This window comes from Staurois parvus, unplaced genomic scaffold (genome assembly GCF_062004578.1).
Source record: "Staurois parvus isolate SC_StPar_1 unplaced genomic scaffold, SC_StPar_1.0 ptg000120l, whole genome shotgun sequence".
Lineage (NCBI taxonomy): Eukaryota > Metazoa > Chordata > Amphibia > Anura > Ranidae > Staurois > Staurois parvus.
Genome location: NW_028317916.1, coordinates 7,555,980 through 7,577,606, shown reverse-complemented (window position 1 = coordinate 7,577,606; position 21,627 = coordinate 7,555,980). Strand labels below are relative to the sequence as shown.

Below are 21,627 nucleotides of genomic sequence, written 5' to 3'. Positions count from 1 at the left end.
GAGTGTTGGTGGACAGCAATTTTCAGGTCTCTCCAGAGATGTTCAATAAGGTTCAGATCAAGGATCTGGCCGGGCCACTTCAGAACATTCACTTCAGACTGTGTGCTTAGGATTGTTGTCATGTTGGAAGGTGAACATTCAGCCAAGTCTGAGTGCCTGAATGCTATGGAACAGGTTTTCATTGAACGTATCTCAGTACTTTGCGCCATTCAGCTTTCCCTCAACTCTGACCAATCTCCCAGTCCATTCTGCTTGAAAAAAACCCACAGCATGATGCTGCCACCACCATGCTTCACTGTTGAAGTGGTATTGGGCAGGTGATGAGCCTAGTTTCCTCCAAACATAACATTTAGAATTGAGGCCAAACAGTTCAATCTTGGTTTCATCAGACCAGAGAATCTTGCTCCTCACAGTCAGAGTCCTTCGGGTGCTTTTTTGCAAACTTCAAGTGGGCTTTCATGTGTTTTGCACTGAAGAAAGGCTTCTGCTTAGCCACTTTACTATAAAGCCCAGATCAGTGGAGGGCTGCAGTGATGGTTGTCCTTCTGGAACTTTGTCCCATCTCCACACAGGGTCTCAAGCTCATTCAGAGTGACCATCAGGTTCCTGGCCATCTCTCTTACTAATGCCCTTTTCACCCGATTGCTCAGTTTGGCCGAGTGACCAGCAGTATAAAAGTCCTGATTGTGCCAAACATCTTACATTTGAGAATTATGTAGGCCACTGTGCTCTTAGGTACCTTCAGTGGAGCAAAAATTTCTTTGTACCCTTCCCCAGATCTGTGCCTTGCAATAATCCTGTCTCTGAGCTCTGCAGGCAGTTCCTTTGATCTCATAGCTTTTGCTCTGATACAGTGTGCATTGTCAGCTGTGAAACCTTTTATAAAGAGGTGTGTTCCTTTCCAAATCATTTTCAATCAGTTTAATCTACCACATGTGGAGTTCAGTCACGGTGTAGAAACATCTCAGCAATGATCAAGAGAAATGGGAGGCACCTGAGCTAAATTTCAAGTGTTGTTGCAAAGGGTCTGAATACTTATGCAAATGTAATATTTCAGTTGTTCCTTTTTAATACATTTACAAACATTTCTAAAACACTGTTTTCACTTTGTCATTACGGGGTACTGAGTGTAGATTAACTACTTTCCCTCCAGAGGCTTTACCCCCTCTTCCTGACCAAGCCATTTTTTGCGATACGGCGCTCCGTTATTTTAACTGACAATTGCATGGTCATGCAACGCTGTACATAAATGAAATGTATGTCCTTTTTTCCCCACAAATAGAGCTTTCGTAAGGTGGCATTTCATAACCTCTGCATTTTTAATTTTTTTTCACTTTTTTGCTAGAACACATATTCAGTAAAACATTTTAAAAATCAAATTTTGTCATAAAGTCATTCACACTGTACTAATGACACTGGACAGGAAGGGGGTTAACATCTGGGGCGATCAAAGTGTTAACTAAGTGCTGTGTGTGTTTTACTAGGGAAACATGCTGCTGTGTATTTCTCTGCTGTGCCCCCAGTATCATATTTTATGTTCTATAACAGTGTTGTTCTAGCCTTTTCTTAGCCTTTTATATTGTTGCTCCTTCATGTCTGCCACCAATGATTACAATTCTTTAGCAATTACTCAAGGGTGTCAGTTGAAGAACTGTGAACATTGGTGGCAGGCATCATAGTGCCGTGGGGAGCACAGCAGCAACTGGACCATTCGTAAATGAGTTTTCCCCAGAACAGTAATAGAGGGGAAATTTGTCCAGTTCCCTTAATTTGTAGGGATTTCCTCTCACTGCTGTTTTGGCTCTGGGACATGAAGTGCAGTAAAGGTAAATCTCCCTAATGGGGCACAGATGGTATAAAAAAAAAAACCACAGGTTTTAACCCTCCATTACTCTATCCAAAATGGAAAAAAAAAGTTTTGTCTATAGTTCTACTTTAAAAAAATATACCAGTTGACTTTTCACCACATTTCTGTTTACAGTTATTTTTCTCTTTTATGTTTAGGGCTGGTTTAGTCCTGGCCAAGTCTTTGTTTTAGATGAGTACTGTGCTCGATATGGTGTTCGGGGTTGCCATCGACATCTGTGCTATCTGAGGGAGCTAATTGAACATGCTGAAACTGGGTCTGTCATTGACCCAACACTGCTTCATTATAGCTTTGCCTTCTGTGCCTCTCATGTTCATGGAAACAGGTACTTATAATACAGATTTTTGTCTATGGCAAGTTATAGATGATTAGTTATGATAACAACTAACAAGTACATTGCTAGATTCAGTTGTATAGGGCTTGAGGTTCTTTGCTCACTTTAACATTATTAAGATTAACATTAACTGCTAAAATTGATAATTTTGATGTACAGTATACCTAAGCATCAACTAACAAGTATATTGATAGATTCAGTTATAAGTTATAGAGCTTGAGGTTCTTTGCTCATATTAACACTGTTAACAACTGCTAACCTTGATAATTGCAATGTACAGTATACCTCAACACACTACAGCATATCAAAGCATGGTTATTTAAACAGCAGTGCTACAGCATATTGATATCTGCAAAACATAAAATCAACTTTCCTGGCATTTACAGTGGATATAAAAAGTCTACACATCCCTGTTAAAATGTCAGGTTTCTGTGAAGTAAAAAAATAAGACAAAGATAAATCATTTCAGAACATTTTCCAGCTTTAATGTTCGCTATAAACTGTACAACTCAGTTGAACAACAAATGGAAATCTTTTAGGTGGAGGGAAGTAAAACTAAAATAATATGGTTGCATAAGTGTGCACACCCTTAAATGAATACTTTGTTGAAGCACCTTTTGATTTTATTACAGCACTCAGTCTTTTTGGGTATGAGTCTATCAGCATGGTACATCTTGATTTGGCAATATTTGCAAACTCTTCCTTGCAAAAACACTCCAAATCTGTCAGATTGCGAGGGCATCTCCTATGAACAGCCCTCTTCAGATCACCCCACAGATTTTCGATCAGATTCAGTTCTGGACTCTGGCTCGGCCATTCTGGTGAAGCCATTCCTTTGTTGATTTGGATGTATACTTTGAGTCGTTGTCATGCCGAAAGATGAATGTCAAGGATCTGGATATGACCAGAGACGTGTGGACAGACACAGGGAATAGCAGACTGCAGGAATGATGTAATAATATAATTTATTAAGCGTTTACACCAATATACAGAAACGCACCGTGTAACCAAAACCAAACCTTCAACTAATAAGTAGATGCTCAGGAACACAGGCGTAGACAGAGCTGGAGAAGTAGAATGGTCAGGCAGGCCGGGTCAGGATCAATTAGGCAGATAAGGTACAAAAGGAGCAGGCAGGAGAATGGTCAGGAATAGCCAGGGTCGGTGCAGGCGGATTTCTATCAGAGTCAAGCAGGGGGATCAGGCAGGTAGACAGGATGCAGATACAGGGGCTCATGGGAAAACACCAAGGCACTGCTTAAATACACCTCCTGCAATCAGCCTCAGGTGATGGCTTGATTGCAGGAGTGAGATCCTGGCTGCTGAAAAGCACCCACTGGTGGGAACTGATACTGCAGCCCACACAGCAGGTGAGCCCCAGCACCACCAGCGGTGAGTACTTTCCGGACAATGAAGTTCCTCTTCATGGTCAGCTTTCTAGCAGAAGTCTGAAGGTTTTGGGCCAATATTGACTGGTATTTGGGACTGTTCATAATTCCCTTTACCTTGACTAAGGCCCCAGCTCCAGCTGAAATAAAACAGCCCCAAAGCATGATGCTGCCACCACCATGCTTTACTGTGAGATTGGTGTTCTTTTGGTGATGTGCAGTGTTGTTTTTGCGCCAAACACATCTTTTGGAATTATGGCCAAAAAGTTCAACCTTGGTTCATCAGACCATAACACATTTTGCCACATGCTTTTGGGAGACTTCAGATGTGTTTTTGCAAAATTTAGCCGGGCTTGGATGTTTTTCTTCATAAGAAAAGGCTTCCGTCTTGACACTCTACGCCATATCCCAGATATATGAAGAATATGGGAGATTGTTGTCATATGTACCACACAGCCAGTACTTGCCAGATATTCCTGCAACCCCTTTAATGTTGCTGTAGGCCACTTGGCAGCCTCCCAGACCAGTTTACTTCTCGTATTTTCATCAATTTTGGAGGGACGTCCAGTTCTTGGTAATGTCACTGTTGCACCATATTTTCTCCACATGATGATGACTGTCTTCACTGTGTTCCATGGTATATCTAATGCCTTGGAAATTGTTTTGTACCCTTCTCTTGACTAATACCTTTTAACAAAGAGATCCCTCTGATGCTTTGGAAGCTCTCTGCGGACAATGGTTTTTGCTGTAGGATGTGACTAGGAAAATGGTAGGAAAGAGCTACTAGACAGCTGAACTTTTATTTGGGGTTAATCAGAGGCACTTTAAATGATGGCAGGTATGTACTGACTCCTATTTAACATGACTTTGAATGTGATTGCTTAATTCTGAACACAGCTACATCTCCAATTATAAGAGGGTGTGCACACTTATGCAACCACATTATTAAGTTTTTTATGTTTACTCTCCCTCCCTCCTCCTCCTCCAAAAAAAAACATTTTCATTTGTTTTTCAATTGAGTTGTACAGTTTATAGGTCACAATAAGGTGGAACAAGTTCTGAAATGATTTATCTTTGTCTCATTTTTTTCCGTCACAGAAACCTGACATTTTAACAGGGGTGTGTAGAGTTTATATATCCACTGTAGCTACTGGATGGAAAAACAATGATTACATCACAACATTATAGCAATCCATATGTGAAAGCGTGGAGCATGCTTATATGTGCTTTTTGCATGCCTGGATATTCATGCAGTTTTCATGTTGGACAATAAAAAACTATTTAGGTTGCCAGAGTCTGAAAACACATGCGAATCACATCATATATGTGCTTTTATGCATTACTATTGACTTCTATGGCCCTCAAAATGCTTGAAAGCAGATAAATAAAAAAACATACCTGACCTATTTTAAAAAACACTCTATGGCTCATCACACACACGCGTCTATATAGAGCCCTGTTCACACACTTGCATTTTATTGTTTATGTCAGAAATTGTTCAAATGCAAATGCATACTGTATGTCAGCAAAGGCAATGTTATAGACAGAGCCTGTTCACATTTGTGCACTGCAGCACATTTTTGTAAATTGCACAGAGTCGTGTTTTAATCTACTTTCATGAACTTTGAGGTCTGTAGAAGTCAATGCTAATGCATGCAAAAACTCATGTATGATGTGTTTCAGCTTCTAATTAAAACCCAAATAGTTTTTATTGACCTGTATGAAAATGTATCAAAAATACATACCGAGGTATGTGCAAAATGTCCATTAAAAGATATGCGAAACGCATGTAATTTGAAAGTCAAAGCTGTGAACCTAGCCTGACATTGCCACTGATGCATTTTAGTGTTTTCCAATGCATGCGTTAAAATGTCATTATCTGAGCCGAACCTTATTTGCACTAGTGTGGGACCCCTTTAAATAGAAGTTTTCTTTTATTTTTATTTAAATCTTTTATTAAACTTTTTAAACTTTTTTTTTTCCCCATTACAAAAACACAACAAAATATCATTTACATCCAAAATACAGACATTCACCTAAATTTTGCATTCCCCCCTCCCCTCCCCCAAACCCCCTAACGATTTACCCAGGTCCATATAGCTCTTCCCTTCTCTTGTCAACTTTCCATTCTGTACCTATGATTTTTCTTCTCAATCCTTGCTTCAAACTCTTCCTTTTTCTTACTATTCTTTCTTTCCCTCCAACCTTTCTATTCCCTTCTCCTATTCCTGCTACTGCCTTACAAATATTCCCTTTATTCTCCTACATCCTATCAGATCTCAGGGCCTCCCACTACAATAGAAGTTTTCTTATGCAAGACAGGAATTCTTTATAGAATAAAAGTATATATTTGTTTTGACTTTGTGAATAAATATTTATGAATATGTGTGTATAGAGTGTGATGATAATGCATACTGGGAATACCAAAAAATGTGTGAGATGACACAAGGCAGCCATGTTGTTCAAAATTCCCAAGTTAGCCATGGCATTTTGTAACAATAGGAGACGCATAACAGCAGTGACTCCTTTTTCATAATCCCATGACATGCATCTACTATAAGAACAACCTCTTGGGTGCATTCCAAACATCCTTATCAGCCTGTTGATAGACACAGCAGAACCTCCTGTCCAAATTAACCAACATCAAAACCAAAGCATGGCAAACACATAACCCTTTGATTTATGTATCATAACCCCCCTAACAGAAATTAACACAATACACATGTCAGTCTCACTCTGATAGCCGTCATAAAAACGTAATTGCTAACCTTAAGCAGATAACTTTCCTAGCTAACCAACTTTTGTAAATAGTTTAGCTGGAGTAATTAGCAAATATACTTTTGTATCTCTTCTTGGAGAATCAAAGCTTCAGTAGATGTTATAACACCTGAGATAACTGTACTGCCAGAATAAGGACATATTTAACTGTATCAATTAATTAGCAGCATTTTAAGTGCTGACACCACTATATTAGAAGGTACTGGAGGCAAACTGGACACATTACCTCTCCTAGGTGAAATAGCCATCTGATACCCATCATATTTGTATTCATTCAAATAGTAATTTCATGCTGGACAATAATATACAAGTTCCCAAAATGCACTTTGTAGGTATTTCAATAAATATATTGAAATACATACAAATTGCATAATATATGTAGAAAACTGGTCTGAAGGTGGGATAATTGAAGGCTTGTAAAGACTGTGTCATTCCATTGGTCACTCCTCTGAGCTGCTCATGGGTCATCTAAGTTGGTAAAGATGGCCGTGGTCAGATGCAACATCCATCACAAGCCATATTTGGTCAATTTCACGTGAATCTATCTTCATGTTAAATGTTCTAAACTGATGGCATTGAAATGCATGACATGGTATTATCCTTGCTATAATGCAGTGATGCTGTCTACCTTAGTTATAGACCAGATGTGAAGTGCTGTGGGGATCTGCATGATGTACGATAGAGTATCATGGGTTATGCGGCACGTTTTAGCATTTTTAAGGACTGGTTTAATTCCTCCAAAGTAGAAAAAAATTACTGTATTATTTCAGTTTTTAGCATTCACCTCACTGTAGTTTCAGCCAGCAAAAATCTTGGTTGAAATACCTCCAATTGTGAAATAAAAAGGTGACTGAAGTTATAGGCATGTAAGACCGTTCCACAATGACATGTTTGCTGACTGAATACAATAAATATGTCCTTGTAGCCATCTGTTATAATCAGATAGAGAATAGTAACAGTAATGTGTTGCTTGTTAATCGCTCATTCCTCTGCTGCGGCATCACACAACACTGGGGCCATGTTAGTTGGCCATACACAAGGCCTTTCCAATTGTTCATTTTTAGTTATCAAGCCAGCAGAAGATGTTCATTTCTTTGATTTACTGTGCTGTATATATGATTTATAAAACCATTGCTCAGGGGCTTGACTTATGAGACTGGGCCTCAATGAGACTGGGCTGAATCACACCAGACCACAGCAACAGTAGTGTATGTAACGTTCTAAGCAGTTGATTAACACTGACGCATAGCTTTCATAGCGGTCAGAGTTTTACTAAGACATGTACCCATTTTTGGATGACTGACAATCTGCTGGAACCCATTGTGATTTTCTTCCACTCAAACCAGCCACACTATGTGTGCATGTATAGGAACATTGGGCAGTAAGCACCTTTGGGAATAGGACGAACACAGCTATACAGGTGTGTATAATAACTAAAGAATAAATGGTCATCCGTCATCTTGAATGCTATTGTTTGAGAAGCTGATGCACAGTAGTGGATGAGTTAAATAATTTTTGGAGTGTTTTAGGAGAACATTATCAGAACCAGAGAAATGCCTTGGCTATTATAGAAACATGTATAAAAAGAACCAAGGACAGCAAACACAAATAGTATGAAAGGCAGAGATACAACCACATACACAAGCCTAGTACATACAATGCCTTCACCCACTCAGCTACCTTCAAGCAGCAATGAGATGAAAGGTAGAAGAAAATTTCCCATGCAATATATCTTACAGTAGGTCAGAGGTCAAGGCTGTCATATTGTCAAACATTTTAGCTTTGTAAGTCCTGCTGAGGGAGATAAAGACAAATGTAGAAAAACAAAGAGACTGCAGACCCCAATTAAACACCTTGGAGAGATGCAGGTTCACTATATTCTTTCCCTCATATTAGAAAATGCTTGCCAGCAACTCACAAAGCTGCTATTTGGCCTGTGCAGCCAAGTTAGATTTTTTCCTGTTTAATAAACTTTGCAGGCCTTTATTGGATTTTTCCCCGTGACAGTAATGTTTTCAAATTAGCAGTCACCAAGCAAACCTTTTTTTTCTGAGGGAAATAAGTATTATTGTAATATATGTTAATGTTTTTACAGAGCTGGACAGATTCACCAAGAGCCACAGAGCCATTGTTCTTGAACATTTATTGTTGGTGCAAATGTTTTCAAACCCTTTTAATTGCCATTAAAAGACTTCATATGTATATGGATGTAGCTGATTGGTCTGTTGCATTTACCTATGCAATCTACCAGTTGATGACGCTGATTTGCCTTTTAATGTGAATAGCTATGTTTTGTAGTACAAACAGAAGAAAGGGAAATTGGTGTATAATTTGTAAGCATGGCAGTATTACTTTCCCTTGTGCTGTGCAGATGCTTGGAGATTGGCATTCACATTTTGAAATTTGTATTTCTAATTGGGTAATCAAGGAAAATGAAAACGAAACATGTTAATTAACCCACTAAAATGATAATTACCGTTTTGACCTAAGTAAATACCACAAGTATAAAATCCTGAAAGCATTATTAAATTGTGACCCACTGTATACCCTATTTAACAAATAAATGAGATGATTTAAGAACATTTGCAAGGCTTTACTATACTCTCCTATAGCGCATTTCAAATTAATTTCTGCTTTCTCTCGCTTACCGCTTCCCCCAGAAGAAAAGCAGGAAAAAGGATGCCTAATGTTTATATAATTTGCCGATACCACTGTGCCCCTTATTTAACATTATATAAAGCATGAAGGTACAGTTAGTGTAAGGGACCGCCTGGCGACACCACTAGCACTCCACTAATCAGGCGTCCCCAGCGCACGGAGTCTAAGTCCCAGAGTACTTGTTCACCAGAGCCCCTGATGGTGGGGATGGACTTGGAGTACCCCGGGACCAGGTCGTGCTTACTGAGGGCACCCGTCAGTGGTAGGGGTGGTCGCCAGGGGCTCCCACGGGAGAGAGCCTGATATGAGGAGGTCTGGGAACCCCGCTGAGAGGAATGGATGGATGGATGGATGAGCAAGTGCAGAGTCAGGCAAGCCGGGTCGGTAACGGGGAGGACAGCACGGTACAAGGCAGCGGGCAGAGAATAGTCGGGTCACACGCCAGGTCATCAACAGTAGGTCAAATCCAATAGGGGACATACGGAAGAGAGGTCAGGCAAAGCAAGGGTCTGGGCAGGAGAATTCAGCAGTGGTCAGGTACAATCCGGGTCAGCAACTTGCAGGTTCAGGTTCAGATACAGGATACAGGGCAAGGACAAGACCAGAAGGCACTGAATGACAGCTCAGGGCCGTTTAAATATCGCGCCCTGCGCTGCCATTGGTGCCCAGCGGGCGGCCGCGGCTCCTATTGCGCATGCGCGAACTCACGCGCCGCGGCCGGCCCGGACCTAGAGCCCGCGTCCCTGCACAGTGCGGCATACTGCGCCTGCGCCGGGACCATCGCGGCGGGGATCGAGGGGATCCCTGACAGTTAGAATCTAATTTGATTTTAGCCTTCAGCAGTTTAATGTAATCCGAACATCGCTTTCTTTGGTGGGTATATGTTGTTAAGCTTTTTTTTGTTATTCTTTGCTCTATTAATGTCGTATGTCTGCTGTAAACCAAGTATACTCAGTTACATGGCCGATTTGTAAGATAGTGGTGCCATAGTTTTAGTGAAATAATATGTCACTATTGCTGATAGTGTTTAATTGTAGAATCTCATCAACATTGTTTTATATGCATAGAAGGCTGTGGACAAAATAATACAGAGAATGTATGTAGGATTGGCAAATACTCTAGGAAATACTGAATATGATTTTGTTTTTACATTTTAAGTCTATTGTCAATATATTGGAGGTATGAAAAAAGCTGTTCCTGTTTTTTAGAGATTTGTAATTAAACAGCTTCCTGTTGGTATACTGTGCCTATGTGTTAATCTACTAATCAAATCTAATTCGGTTTTCAACAAACACTTTTAATTGGGTTTTATAATATTTTTTCAAAAGTGTAATTATTGTAGTTCAGTATTTAATGATTATTGGAAACCAGGTTGTGTTTAATGCCTTCAAAATCTGAAGTGTATTTTGCATTTATTTAGGAAACCACATTTATATTCTTATACAGACTAGAATTGACCTAAAATATTGTATACCAATCTTAAAATAATTAACTCAGTGAAACTGTCCAAACAGGCTGTTTCCCCCCAAAAAATGTTTATTTGTACAAAAGGTAATTAAACACCTTGGTAAACATCGCTTAGTGTCACATGTGCATGTCGATTTGTATGTGAACATTAATGCGCAAAGCTTCACAGATAGGCATTGTAAAATGATACAGGTAAACCACAGTTAATGGAGAACCACCCCTTGGCTCATGGATAACCCTGAGGTGAGGCCAAAAACCTTGGTCAGCACTACCATTGGACCAGCTATGGAGTAAGTGGAAGTGATAGAAACTCTCTGTCTACTTCCATCATGCAAGTCTTTTATCCACTTCTGATATACAAATTTCAACATTAACCACTTCAATACAGGGCACTTTTACCCCCTTCCTGCTCAGACCAATTTTCATCTTTTAGTGCTCTCGCAATTTGAATGGCAGTTACTCAGTCATGCTACACTGTACCTCAACAAAACTTTTATAATTTTTTCACAGAGATAGAGATTTATTTTGATGGTACTTAATCACCACAGTTTTTTTTGCGAAGTAAGCAAAAAAAGGGAAAAATTAAAAAAAAAACACATTTTTTTTGTTTCTATTTAAACATTTTGCAAATAAGCACATTTTGTTCATAAATTTAGACCAAAATTTTTACTGCTACATTTCTTTGGTAAAAATAACCCAAATCAGGGTATATTATTTAGTCTGTGTGAAAGTTATAGTCTACAAGCTATGGTACCAATCAATGAAAATTGATCACACCTGATGTACTGACAGTCTGTCTCATTTCTTGAGGCCCTAACATGCCAGGAAAGTACAAATATCCACCAAATAACCCCTTTTTGGAAAGTAGACAGTCCAAGCTATTTAGTAAGGGGCATGGTGAATTGTCTTTTTTTCCATCAAGTTTTGGGAAAATGAAGAAATTATTTTTTTTTTTACACAAAATTGTCATATTAACAAGTTGTTTCTCACACACGGCATATGCATACTTGCAATTACACCACAAAACACATTCTGCTACTCCTCCTGTGTATGGCGATACCACATATGTGAGACTTTTTCCAGCCTGGCCACATACAGAGGCCCAAGATCCAAGCAGCACCATCAGGAGTTCTAGAGGTATGTTGTCAATTTAGAAGATAATTCTAACATATAGCATGTATATACCAAGAATTACAAGCCAAAACAGATTCTGCTACTTGTACTCAGTGTGGTTATACTACATATGTGAGACTTTTACACAGCCCGGCCACATAAAGAGGCCCAACATCCAAGTAGCACCATCAGGCATTCTAGGGGCATAAATTACACTTTTAATTTCCTGACTACCTATCACATTTGTGAAGGCCCTGGAGCACCAGGACAATGGAATTACTCACAAAATGACCCCATTTTGGAAAGCAAACACCCCAACTTATATTCTATGAGGTGTTATGAGTCTTTTGAACATGTAATTTTTTTCCACAAGTTTTTGAAAAATGTGGATAGAAAATGAAAACACTTTTTTTTTTTTTTTTTTAAGATATATAGATAAAGTTGTCAAAGATAGATAAAGTTGTCAATTTATAAGATATTTCTAACACAGAGCATGTACATACCAAGAATTACACCCCAAAATACTTTCTGCTACTTGTCCTGAATATGACGATACCACATATGTGGGAATTTTACACAGCCCGGCCACATACAGAGGACCAACATCCAAGTAGCATCATCAAGTGTTCTAGGGGCATAAATTACACATCTAATTTTCTGATTACCTATCACATTTCTGAAAGCCCTGGAGCACCAGGACAATGGAATTACCAACAACATGACCCATTTTGGAAAGAAAACACCTCAATGTATATTCTATGAGATATGAGTCTTTTGAATGCTTCAATTTTTTTCCACATGTTTTTGAAAAACGGGGGAAAGTGAAAATATTTTTTCTTGCACAAAGTTGTCAAATTTATGATATTTCTAAAACACAGCATGGACATAGCAAGAAGTACACCCCAAAATGCATTCTGCTATTCCTCCTGAGTATGGTGATACCGCATGCATGAGACATTTTCACAGCCTAGCTAAAGAAAGGTAAACAGAAGATTACCTGTGGTTGAAGTTGAGACGTCTGCAGAGGAGACCAGTGGTCCAGGAAGCAGGCAGAGATATGGTCAGCAATAGCCAAACGAATAGTCCAGGCAGCAGGCAGGAACATAGTCCAAAAAAAGTCCTGGGTCATTACATGCAGCGATATGGTCAGCACAGTCAAAGTACCGGTTCAGGTAGCAGGCAAGAACATGGTCCATAAGTCCTGGGTCATTACAGGCAGCAGGCAGAGATCTGGTCTGAACAGTACTGGTCTAGGCAGAAGGAAGGAACATCAGGCTTAGGGCCTCGGTCAGCTAAGACCTGGCCACAGGGGTAGAGGTTTCGTCCCACCCAATCTCTTCGAAGCTTTCAGACTAACAGATCCTGATCCGGGAATTACAAAACCTGGTGAAAACCAAAAACTGTTTTTCTCTACTCTGAAGCCCCTCACATATGTGAGACCCCTGTGTTATCTTGCATCCCACTACTACAGTAGCAGGGTAAAAGATCAGTTCAAGCTGCAGGCAAAAAACATGGTCAATTAACAGGCCGAGGTCAGTGCAGGTGTAAGGCAGAAACGTGATTTAGAGACAATCCAGACGACCGGCAAAAGCATTGTCGGTAAACAGGCCAGAGTCAGTTCAGGTGGAAGGCAGAAAAGCAGTTTAGAAACAATCCAGATGGCAGGCAGAGGCATAGTCAGTAAACAGGCCAGGGTCAGTTAACGTGGAAGGCTAAGGCATGGTCAATCAAGGCAGCAGGCAAATGATCAGGACAGATTTTAGAAACTGGGAAATGGCAGGCTGTTAAAAATAATGGGATCTAATATTTTAGTGATGTGTGATAACGTCAGTCTCCGATGGATAGGCCTGGTTGGGAGGGACACTAGGGGCAATGAACACTGGCATTATTTCTAACTCCTCTTCTGCCACATACCCGGCATTTTTTTTACATCTTCCTGATTCTGTGGGTGGAATGTTTTCTGGAAAATGACACTCATGAAGTCTGCTCACACAATCGGAGCAAATGTTTTCTGGGGGGAATCCTTGCTGTTAGATCAGGGCAGTGATAGTTTCTTCTATATATTTGAGGAAGGTGGTGGGTCTTTCTGTTTACTTTTGATAGATGACAAATGCATTGTAAATGGCCGAATGGAAAAAATAAATAGCAACTTTTTTGTACCAGAAGAGGGACTTTCTTGTTGACAAATAGGGCTGTAGCATCTGGTCATTTAAATCCCCCCCCCCCCCGTATGAACCGATTATAATCGTGGATACATTCAGGTTTTTGGATGGGACTGTGTCTTCCGTGAATTTCCACCAAGGTGTCATTGTGGATAGTGGACAGGATGTGAACATCTCTCTTATCACTCTACTTCATGGCCAACATTTCCTCGTTTCTCAGATTTGCAGATTCCCCCCTTTGTAGCCTTCTGGTTACTAAACTTTGCGGGAAGCCCTTTCACTTTTTTCGGGTGGTACTGCAGGCTAAGGTTTTCTCACTGTACAGATACCGTAAAAGGGGCAGACTGGTATAATAGTTATCAAGGTAGATATGATAACCTTTTTGGAACAGTAGGAATGCCAGGTTCCAGAAAATTTTGCCACTTGTGCCGATGTAGGTTGGGAACTCAGGGGGATGGAGCTGGGAGTCTTTCCCTTCGTACATGCAGAATGCATGCACCTATCCTGTTGATCTTTTGCAGAGCTTGTTTAGCGTCAATCCATACCTGGCCCTTTTTCTGGGGATGTATTGCTTGAATCCCAGCTGGCCAGTGAAGTGGACAAGGGATTCATCTACACAAATGATGGGTGGCAGTTGTGTCAACAGGTATACTGATTAGGGTGCACTGATAGCTGTGGTGACAGGTACACCGATGGGCTGCACTGACAGGCACACTGATGGGTGCACTGATGGGCTGCACTGACAGATACACTGACAAGTATACTAATGGGCTACACTTACAGATCCACTGTTGGGGATGCACTGACAGATCCACTGTTGGGGATGCACTGACAGATCCACTGTTGGGGATGCACTGACAGATCCACTGTTGGGGATGCACTGACAGGTCCACTGTTGGGGATGCACTGACAGGTCCACTGTTGGGGATGCACTGACAGGTCCACTGTTGGGGATGCACTGACAGGTCCACTGTTGGGGATGCACTGACAGGTCCACTGTTGGGGATGCACTGACAGGTCCACTGTTGGGGATGCACTGACAGGTCCACTGTTGGGGATGCACTGACAGGTCCACTGTTGGGGATGCACTGACAGGTCCACTGTTGGGGATGCACTGACAGGTCCACTGTTGGGGATGCACTGACAGGTCCACTGTTGGGGATGCACTGACAGGTCCACTGTTGGGGATGCACTGACAGGTCCACTGTTGGGGATGCACTGACAGGTCCACTGTTGGGGATGCACTGACAGGTCCACTGTTGGGGATGCACTGACAGGTCCACTGTTGGGGATGCACTGACAGGTCCACTGTTGGGGATGCACTGACAGGTCCACTGTTGGGGATGCACTGACAGGTCCACTGATGGGCGACACTGACAGTTGCACTGATGGGCGACACTGACAAATCCACTGATGGGTCCACTGACAGACTGATCTGACAGATTCACTGGTCGCAATGACAGGGACTCTTTATTAGGGGCAGTGTGGTGCACAGTAGTGATCAAAGGGTTTGAAAAACTCACTGTTCCTAGGTTCTCCTCACACAAGATCGGTGTGTGAGGAGGAGAAGATAGCAACAGTGAGTGATCGCTGTGTGTTTACACTTATGATCGGCTGTGACAGGTCACAGCTGATCACATGGTAAAAATCCAATTTCATTTACCGCTTTACTGTCTGAGGGACACGGCCTGACAGCAACGGCCGCACTGCGTGCCCGCAGGGACACGCATGTGCTACGTGATGCACAGGACGTCATATGACGCCTGGTCACAGGGAAAAGAGGACCTGGTTAATATTGTTAGAGGAAAAATCCAACTTCTTGATTCATATATCCCTGGAAGTAGGCTGGTAATTCACTCTAATGGGTTATGCAGCTACCTTCAGTTAATTGGATATTGGCCAATGCAAAAGCTTTAAAGTCAACCCAGCTTAACTCCTCCCCCCCCCCCTTCACTTTCAGCATGCCTTCAGTTTTCCTTGGGTGATGGACACCCTCTGTCCCACTGAGAGAAGCTTGTTCTGTTTTCTAGATCTTTTTTTCCAAAGGATTTCTTTTAACAGGTCTTTAGCTGTTATATTTCCACTGGGACACGCTCAGCAGGTTTCCAGATGATTTGACTCCTTGGCAGCGCCTTGCAGAACTATACCCAGACCCTACCTGTAGATTGTACAGCCTGTAATGTCACTTCATACACTTGATCCTGTGTTTGGTGCTCACCTTAGCACAATGTCATGGAGTTGAGTTAGCTACAGGGAGCCATATCCTGTTTCATCCTGGCTCCTGTCCCAGAAGGCACCTTTGTGGGTGAGCCCACCCGAAGGGCAAATATCTGGATGGGGCTTTTAATCTTTAAGTCCATTATTGTCTTGTGGTTGCCTGTCTCCCTGGCTTTAGATAAGTAATATGTACTGTCTTGTTGCCCAGTGTGCTGCTGCACTTTCACCTCCAAAAATAAATTGGAGCACTGGCTGCGACTCCTTCGGTCTTCACCAACAGTACAGAGCAACTTGGTTTGTTTAGACTTTTGAATTAAATGCCCTTTCTATATCCTGGCAGGGGCCTAGGAACATTGGGGCATCTGCGTGGCCTCTCTGCTGGTACAGAGTTCTATGAGTATGTGCACCATTCTGCTCTCTGACCGAAACCTTTTTGCTGCACAGCACACACTGGACACAGTAAGCCCCTCTACCAAGGATGACTGGACACACAGGCACCTTCTTGTTAGAGGTGAACAGCATCTGTTGTGAGTACCGTTATGGTATATCCTTCACATGCATGACAGTTAAAAAAAACACTGGGTGACTGGAGCTTTGAGATCTACCAGTACTCAATTATCTGGAGGTCCAAACGGGGTCTGCATCGCCCCTTCATGGACCCTGGCACAGTGTAACTAGATTAATGCCCCTTTGCTGAGTCTTTATCTGCATCTGGGTCCTCTTGTATCCCTTACAAGATATTCATATCCTTCTATTCTTCCTATGTTTGCCTTTTGAGCTCACTGATGAAGAACAAGAGAATGGTGCTATATTCAACACATGAAGAGAACCTGGCTGCAGGCATGAGCGCTAAACTCAAAAATACTGTTTCTAACCTAGATACAGGTGTTTAAGATTGAAGCGGCCTGCATTAATCTTCTAAATTTAAGTTCCTTAAGAATTCCCTGTCCCCTGAATCTTTCTTTGTACATTTGCTGCTTTGCAGCCTATGTTTTATGGTGTCTGACCACCTGATCTTGAAAATATTTATCCCCAAAAATATCTTATGGGGGGGGGGCTTCTTAAAGAAATGTGCTGATCCCGCAGTGGGCCCAACAATCTTCTGCCGTGACACAGCCTCGAGAGCTCTGGTTGCAGACGTTTCCTTTTTTTAGTTGTTTATTTAGGGTGAACATAGAAGTTAAATAATTTATAGGACATGTGATATTATCACATCATTAAGTCAGTGCAAAACCGATACGGTAGATAAGTAACATACAGTATATGCTTCAGTATGTCCACACCGTAGGTCAACATTATCAATAAGAGTCAGTTGTCTCATATGCCCAATATATGGTTACTCACCCACATTAACTAATCAATGTGCAACAGAGAGCATTTACGAACCCTGTTTTAGAAAATGTTATAGTACTATTCAGATTAGGCAAAGGAGGGAAGAGGGAAAAGGAAAAAAAAAGTGTGGCTGGGGGGAGGGAGGGGGATAGGGGTTTATGAGGGGAAAACCAGAAAGATAGTACAGACCAGGAAAGATAAATGAAAGGATGAACAGGTAGATCAGGATAGTGGAGTCTGCCACAATGGAGCTACTATAGGTGGTATTCTATTGAAAATGAAAACTGCTGCCAGTAGAATCACATTTTTTAATCTGTCCTTCTAGTGTCTGATAGAGACGGTGAGGTCTTCTGTTTCCATGAATTCAATCGCTAGTAATGTCCATTGGTCTACTGCGGGAGGGTTGCAGTTCTTTCATTTAACTGGTATGCAAGCTCTTGCGACATTAAATGAATCAGTAAGGTCTATTTTATATTTTTTTTCTTTGAGAGTACACTGAGATGTAGGAGTAATGCTGTGGGGTTGTCCACCAGGTTAATCCCAGTGAGGTCTAGTATTATTTTACACACATACAGTGGATATAAAGTCTACACACCCTTGTTAAAATGTCAGGTTTCTGTGGTGTAAAACAATGAGATAAAGATAAATAATTTCACAACTTTTTCCACCTTTACTGTAACCTATAAACTGGACAACTCAGTTGAACAAACTGAAATCTTTAAGGTGGAGGGAAGTAAACATAAAAAACTAAAATAATATGGATGCAGAAGTGTGCACACCCTTAACCATTTGCACTCCTGAGGATTTACCCCCCTTAATGACCAGGCCTCTTTTTGCCACTCGGCGCTGCACTAATTCAACTGATAATTGCGCGGTCATGCAATGCTGCACCCAAACAAAATTTACCCAAACGAAATTTACGTTTTTTCATACAAATAGAGCTTTCTTTTGGTGGTATTTGATCACCTGTATGCTTTTTATTTTTCACGCTATAAACAAAAAAAGACCGAAAATTTTGAAGTAAAAGAAAATGTATTCTGCTACAAGTCTTTGGTAAAAAAAATCCTAATAAGTGTATATTGATTGCTTTGTGTGAAAGTCATAGCATCTGCAAACTATGGTATAGATACTGCAATTTCCACCATTTTTTTGCTATACAGCGCTGTGCTAGTTTAAAGGACAATTGCACGGTCATGCAATACGGTACATAAATGAAATTTATGTCCTTTTTTCACACAAATAGAGCTTTCTTTTGGTGGTATTTGATCACCTGGCCATTCCAAAACTTTAATCTTCTTTTGGTGAAGCCATTCCTTTGTTGATTTGGATGTATGCTTTTGGTTGTTGTCATGCTAAAAGATGAAGTTCTAGCAGAAGCCTGAAGGTTTTGTGCCAATATTGACTGGTATTTGGAACTGTTCATAATTCCCTCTACCTTGACTAAGGCCCCAGTTCCAGCTGAAGAAAAAAAGCCCCAAAGCATGATGCTGCCACCACCATGCCTCACTGTGGGTATGGTGTTCTTTTGGTGATGTGCAGTGTTGTTTTTGCGCCAAACATATCTTTTGGAATTATGGCCAAAACGTTCAACCTTGGTTTCATCAGACCATAACACATTTTGCCACATGACTTTGGGAGACTTCAGATGTATTTTTTAAAACTTTAGCCAAGCTTGGATGTTTTTCTTTGTAAGAAAAGTCTTTCGTCTTGCCACTCTACCCCATATCCCAGACATATGAAGAATATGGGAGATTGTTGTCACATGTACCAGACAGCCAATATTTGCCAGATATTCCTGCAGCTCCTTTAATGTTTCTGTAGGCCTCTTGGCAGCCTCCTAGACCAGTTTTCTTCTCGTCTTTTCTTAAATTTTGGAGGGATGTTCAATTCTTGGTAATGTCATTGTTGTGCCATATTTTCTCCACTTGATGATGACTGTCTTCACTGTGTTCCATGGTATATCTAATGCCTTGGGAATTGTTTTGTACCCTTCTCCTGACTGATACCTTTTAACAATGAGATCCCTCTGATGCTTTGGAAGCTGTCTGCGGACCATGAGTTTTCTTGTAGGATGCGTCTAAGAAAATGTCAGGAAAGACCTACTAGAGCAGCTGGACTTTATTTGGGGTTAATCAGAGGCACTTTAAATGATGGCAGGTGTGTACTAACTCCTATTTAACATGATTTTTAATGTGATTGCTTAATTCTGTACACAACTACATCCCCAGTTATAAGGGGGTGTGCACACTTATGCAACCACATTATTTTAGTTTTACTTCCCCTCCCTAAAAGATTTCAGTTTGTTTTTCAATTGCATTGTACAGTTTAAAGGTCATATTACTATTGCTATCACTATTAGCTATTGCTAACTGCCTTTTGAAAATGCTAGTTGTCATGCTGCTTTCTGGCCTCCAGTAGTTTTTTTCACTGACTTAGAACAAGCATGCAATAAGTAATGTCAGAGTCAACAGGCTTTGGGCTTGTGTCAGTGGTATTAGTTTTACATCAACTAGACACTTCTGACTTTATTAAGAATTCAGTAACAGGTGCATTTAACCACTTGCCCTCCTGAGGATTTAACCCCCCTAATGACCAGGCCTGCACTAATTCAACTGATAATTGCGTGGTCATGCAATGCTGTACCCAAACGAAATTTACGTCCTTTTTTCAAACAAATAGAGCTTTTTTTCAGTGGTAAATGGTAAAGTGTGAGCGCACTAAGATGGGGGGGGGGAAACAGCAGCTGTGCACAAAGGTAGCCAAGATAAACCTCAATAAACAATACAAAAAATGGTGCAGTGCTAAAACTATTAAGACCATACATTCTAATATAAAGGTAGTGAATAAAAGTTCATATATGAGCGTAAAATTTCATAAATGAGCATAAATGGTTTACAGTTCAAAGGTGACTTTCAGTGCTCCTAAAGTGCCTGTTTTCCTGGTGGGTCGGTGCTTGTGCAATAGTTGTGGAAGAATTGCGCACTCACCGGATGCACAATGTAAATGCGCCCATAAACATAAATCCAGATGTCATCAGGGTATCATCAGAGTAAGCCAAGTATTGTAGTAACTTCCCTCCGAGGGTGGAATGGTACATCAAATGGATCCTGGGGCTTTAAGTGATGATCCAAAATCAGCCAGAGCTCCCCTTAAGGGATGGGTGGGTGCTGCTCTCAGGATGTGCAGGAGGCTCCCTCTCTGGATACTGGAATGGATCCTGTGCAGGGCGTCTGAAATGTAATACTCCTCCAGGGAGTTCAAGACAAAGATATGCCCATAGTGTAGTATAGTAAATCCAATATTTATTGAGGGGTTAAGGTATAAAACGATGCAGTAGTTATAATAAAAACAGGATTGTCAGGACTAACCATCCTCAAATAAAGATGGCCGCTGGAGCTCCACGATGCTTCGGCGGCGTGACGAAAAGGAGGAGCCAATTACGCCGTAATGCTCCTATATGAACTTTTATTCATTACCCTTTTATTAGAATTCATGGTCTTAATAGTTTTAGCGCTGCACCATTTTTTGTATTTCTTTCAGTGGTATTTGATCATCTGTGCGCTTTTCATTTTTCGTGCTATAAACAAAAAGACCGAAAATTTTTAAGAAAAACGATATTTTTTACTTTCTATAGAAAATATATAGTAAACTCAAAGTTAGTTATAAATTTAGGACAAAATGCATTCTGCTACATGTATTTGGTAAAAAAAAATCCAAATAAGTGTATATTGATTGCTTTGTGTGAAAGTTATAGCGTCTACAAATTATGGTATAGATACTGCAATTTACGCCATTTTTTTGCTATACAGCACTGCACTAGTTTAACTGGCAATTGCGCGGTCATGCAATATGGTACATAAATTAAATTTATGTGCTTTTTTCACACAAATAGAGCTTTCTTTTGGTGGTATTTGATCACCTGTGCACTTTTTATTTTTGGCGCCTTAAACAAAAAAATTTTTGAAGAAAAATTAAAAAAAAAACAAAAACATTTTCTCATTTCGGTCATAAAAAATACGCCATTTTTTTGCTATACAGCACTGCACTAGTTTAACTGGCAATTGCGGTACGCAATACGCATGCAATACGGTACATAAATTAAATTTATGTCCTTTTTCACACAAATAGAGCTTTTTTTGGTGGTATTTGATCACCTGTGTGCTTTTTATTTTTCACGCTATAAACAAAAAAAGACCGAAAATTTTGAAGTAAAAGAAAATGTATTCTGCTACAAGTCTTTGGTAAAAAAAAATCCTAAACAAAGTTTTGAAAAAAAAAATAATTTTTTGAACAAATTATATTTTCTCATTT

General features: G+C 40.5%; 1 protein-coding gene across 6 annotated transcripts in view; it reads left to right on the top strand.

Moving 5' to 3' along the window:
• Positions 1 to 21,627, top strand: part of CADPS2 (calcium dependent secretion activator 2) — a 694,049-nt gene that overhangs the window by 240,052 nt on the left and 432,370 nt on the right. For all 6 annotated transcript variants that reach the window (XM_089672135.1, XM_089672134.1, XM_089672133.1 and 3 more), the window contains exon 13: positions 2,005 to 2,192. In XM_089672135.1, coding sequence (XP_089528261.1) covers positions 2,005 to 2,192 — 188 coding nt within the window. The remainder of the gene's footprint in view (positions 1 to 2,004; positions 2,193 to 21,627) is intronic.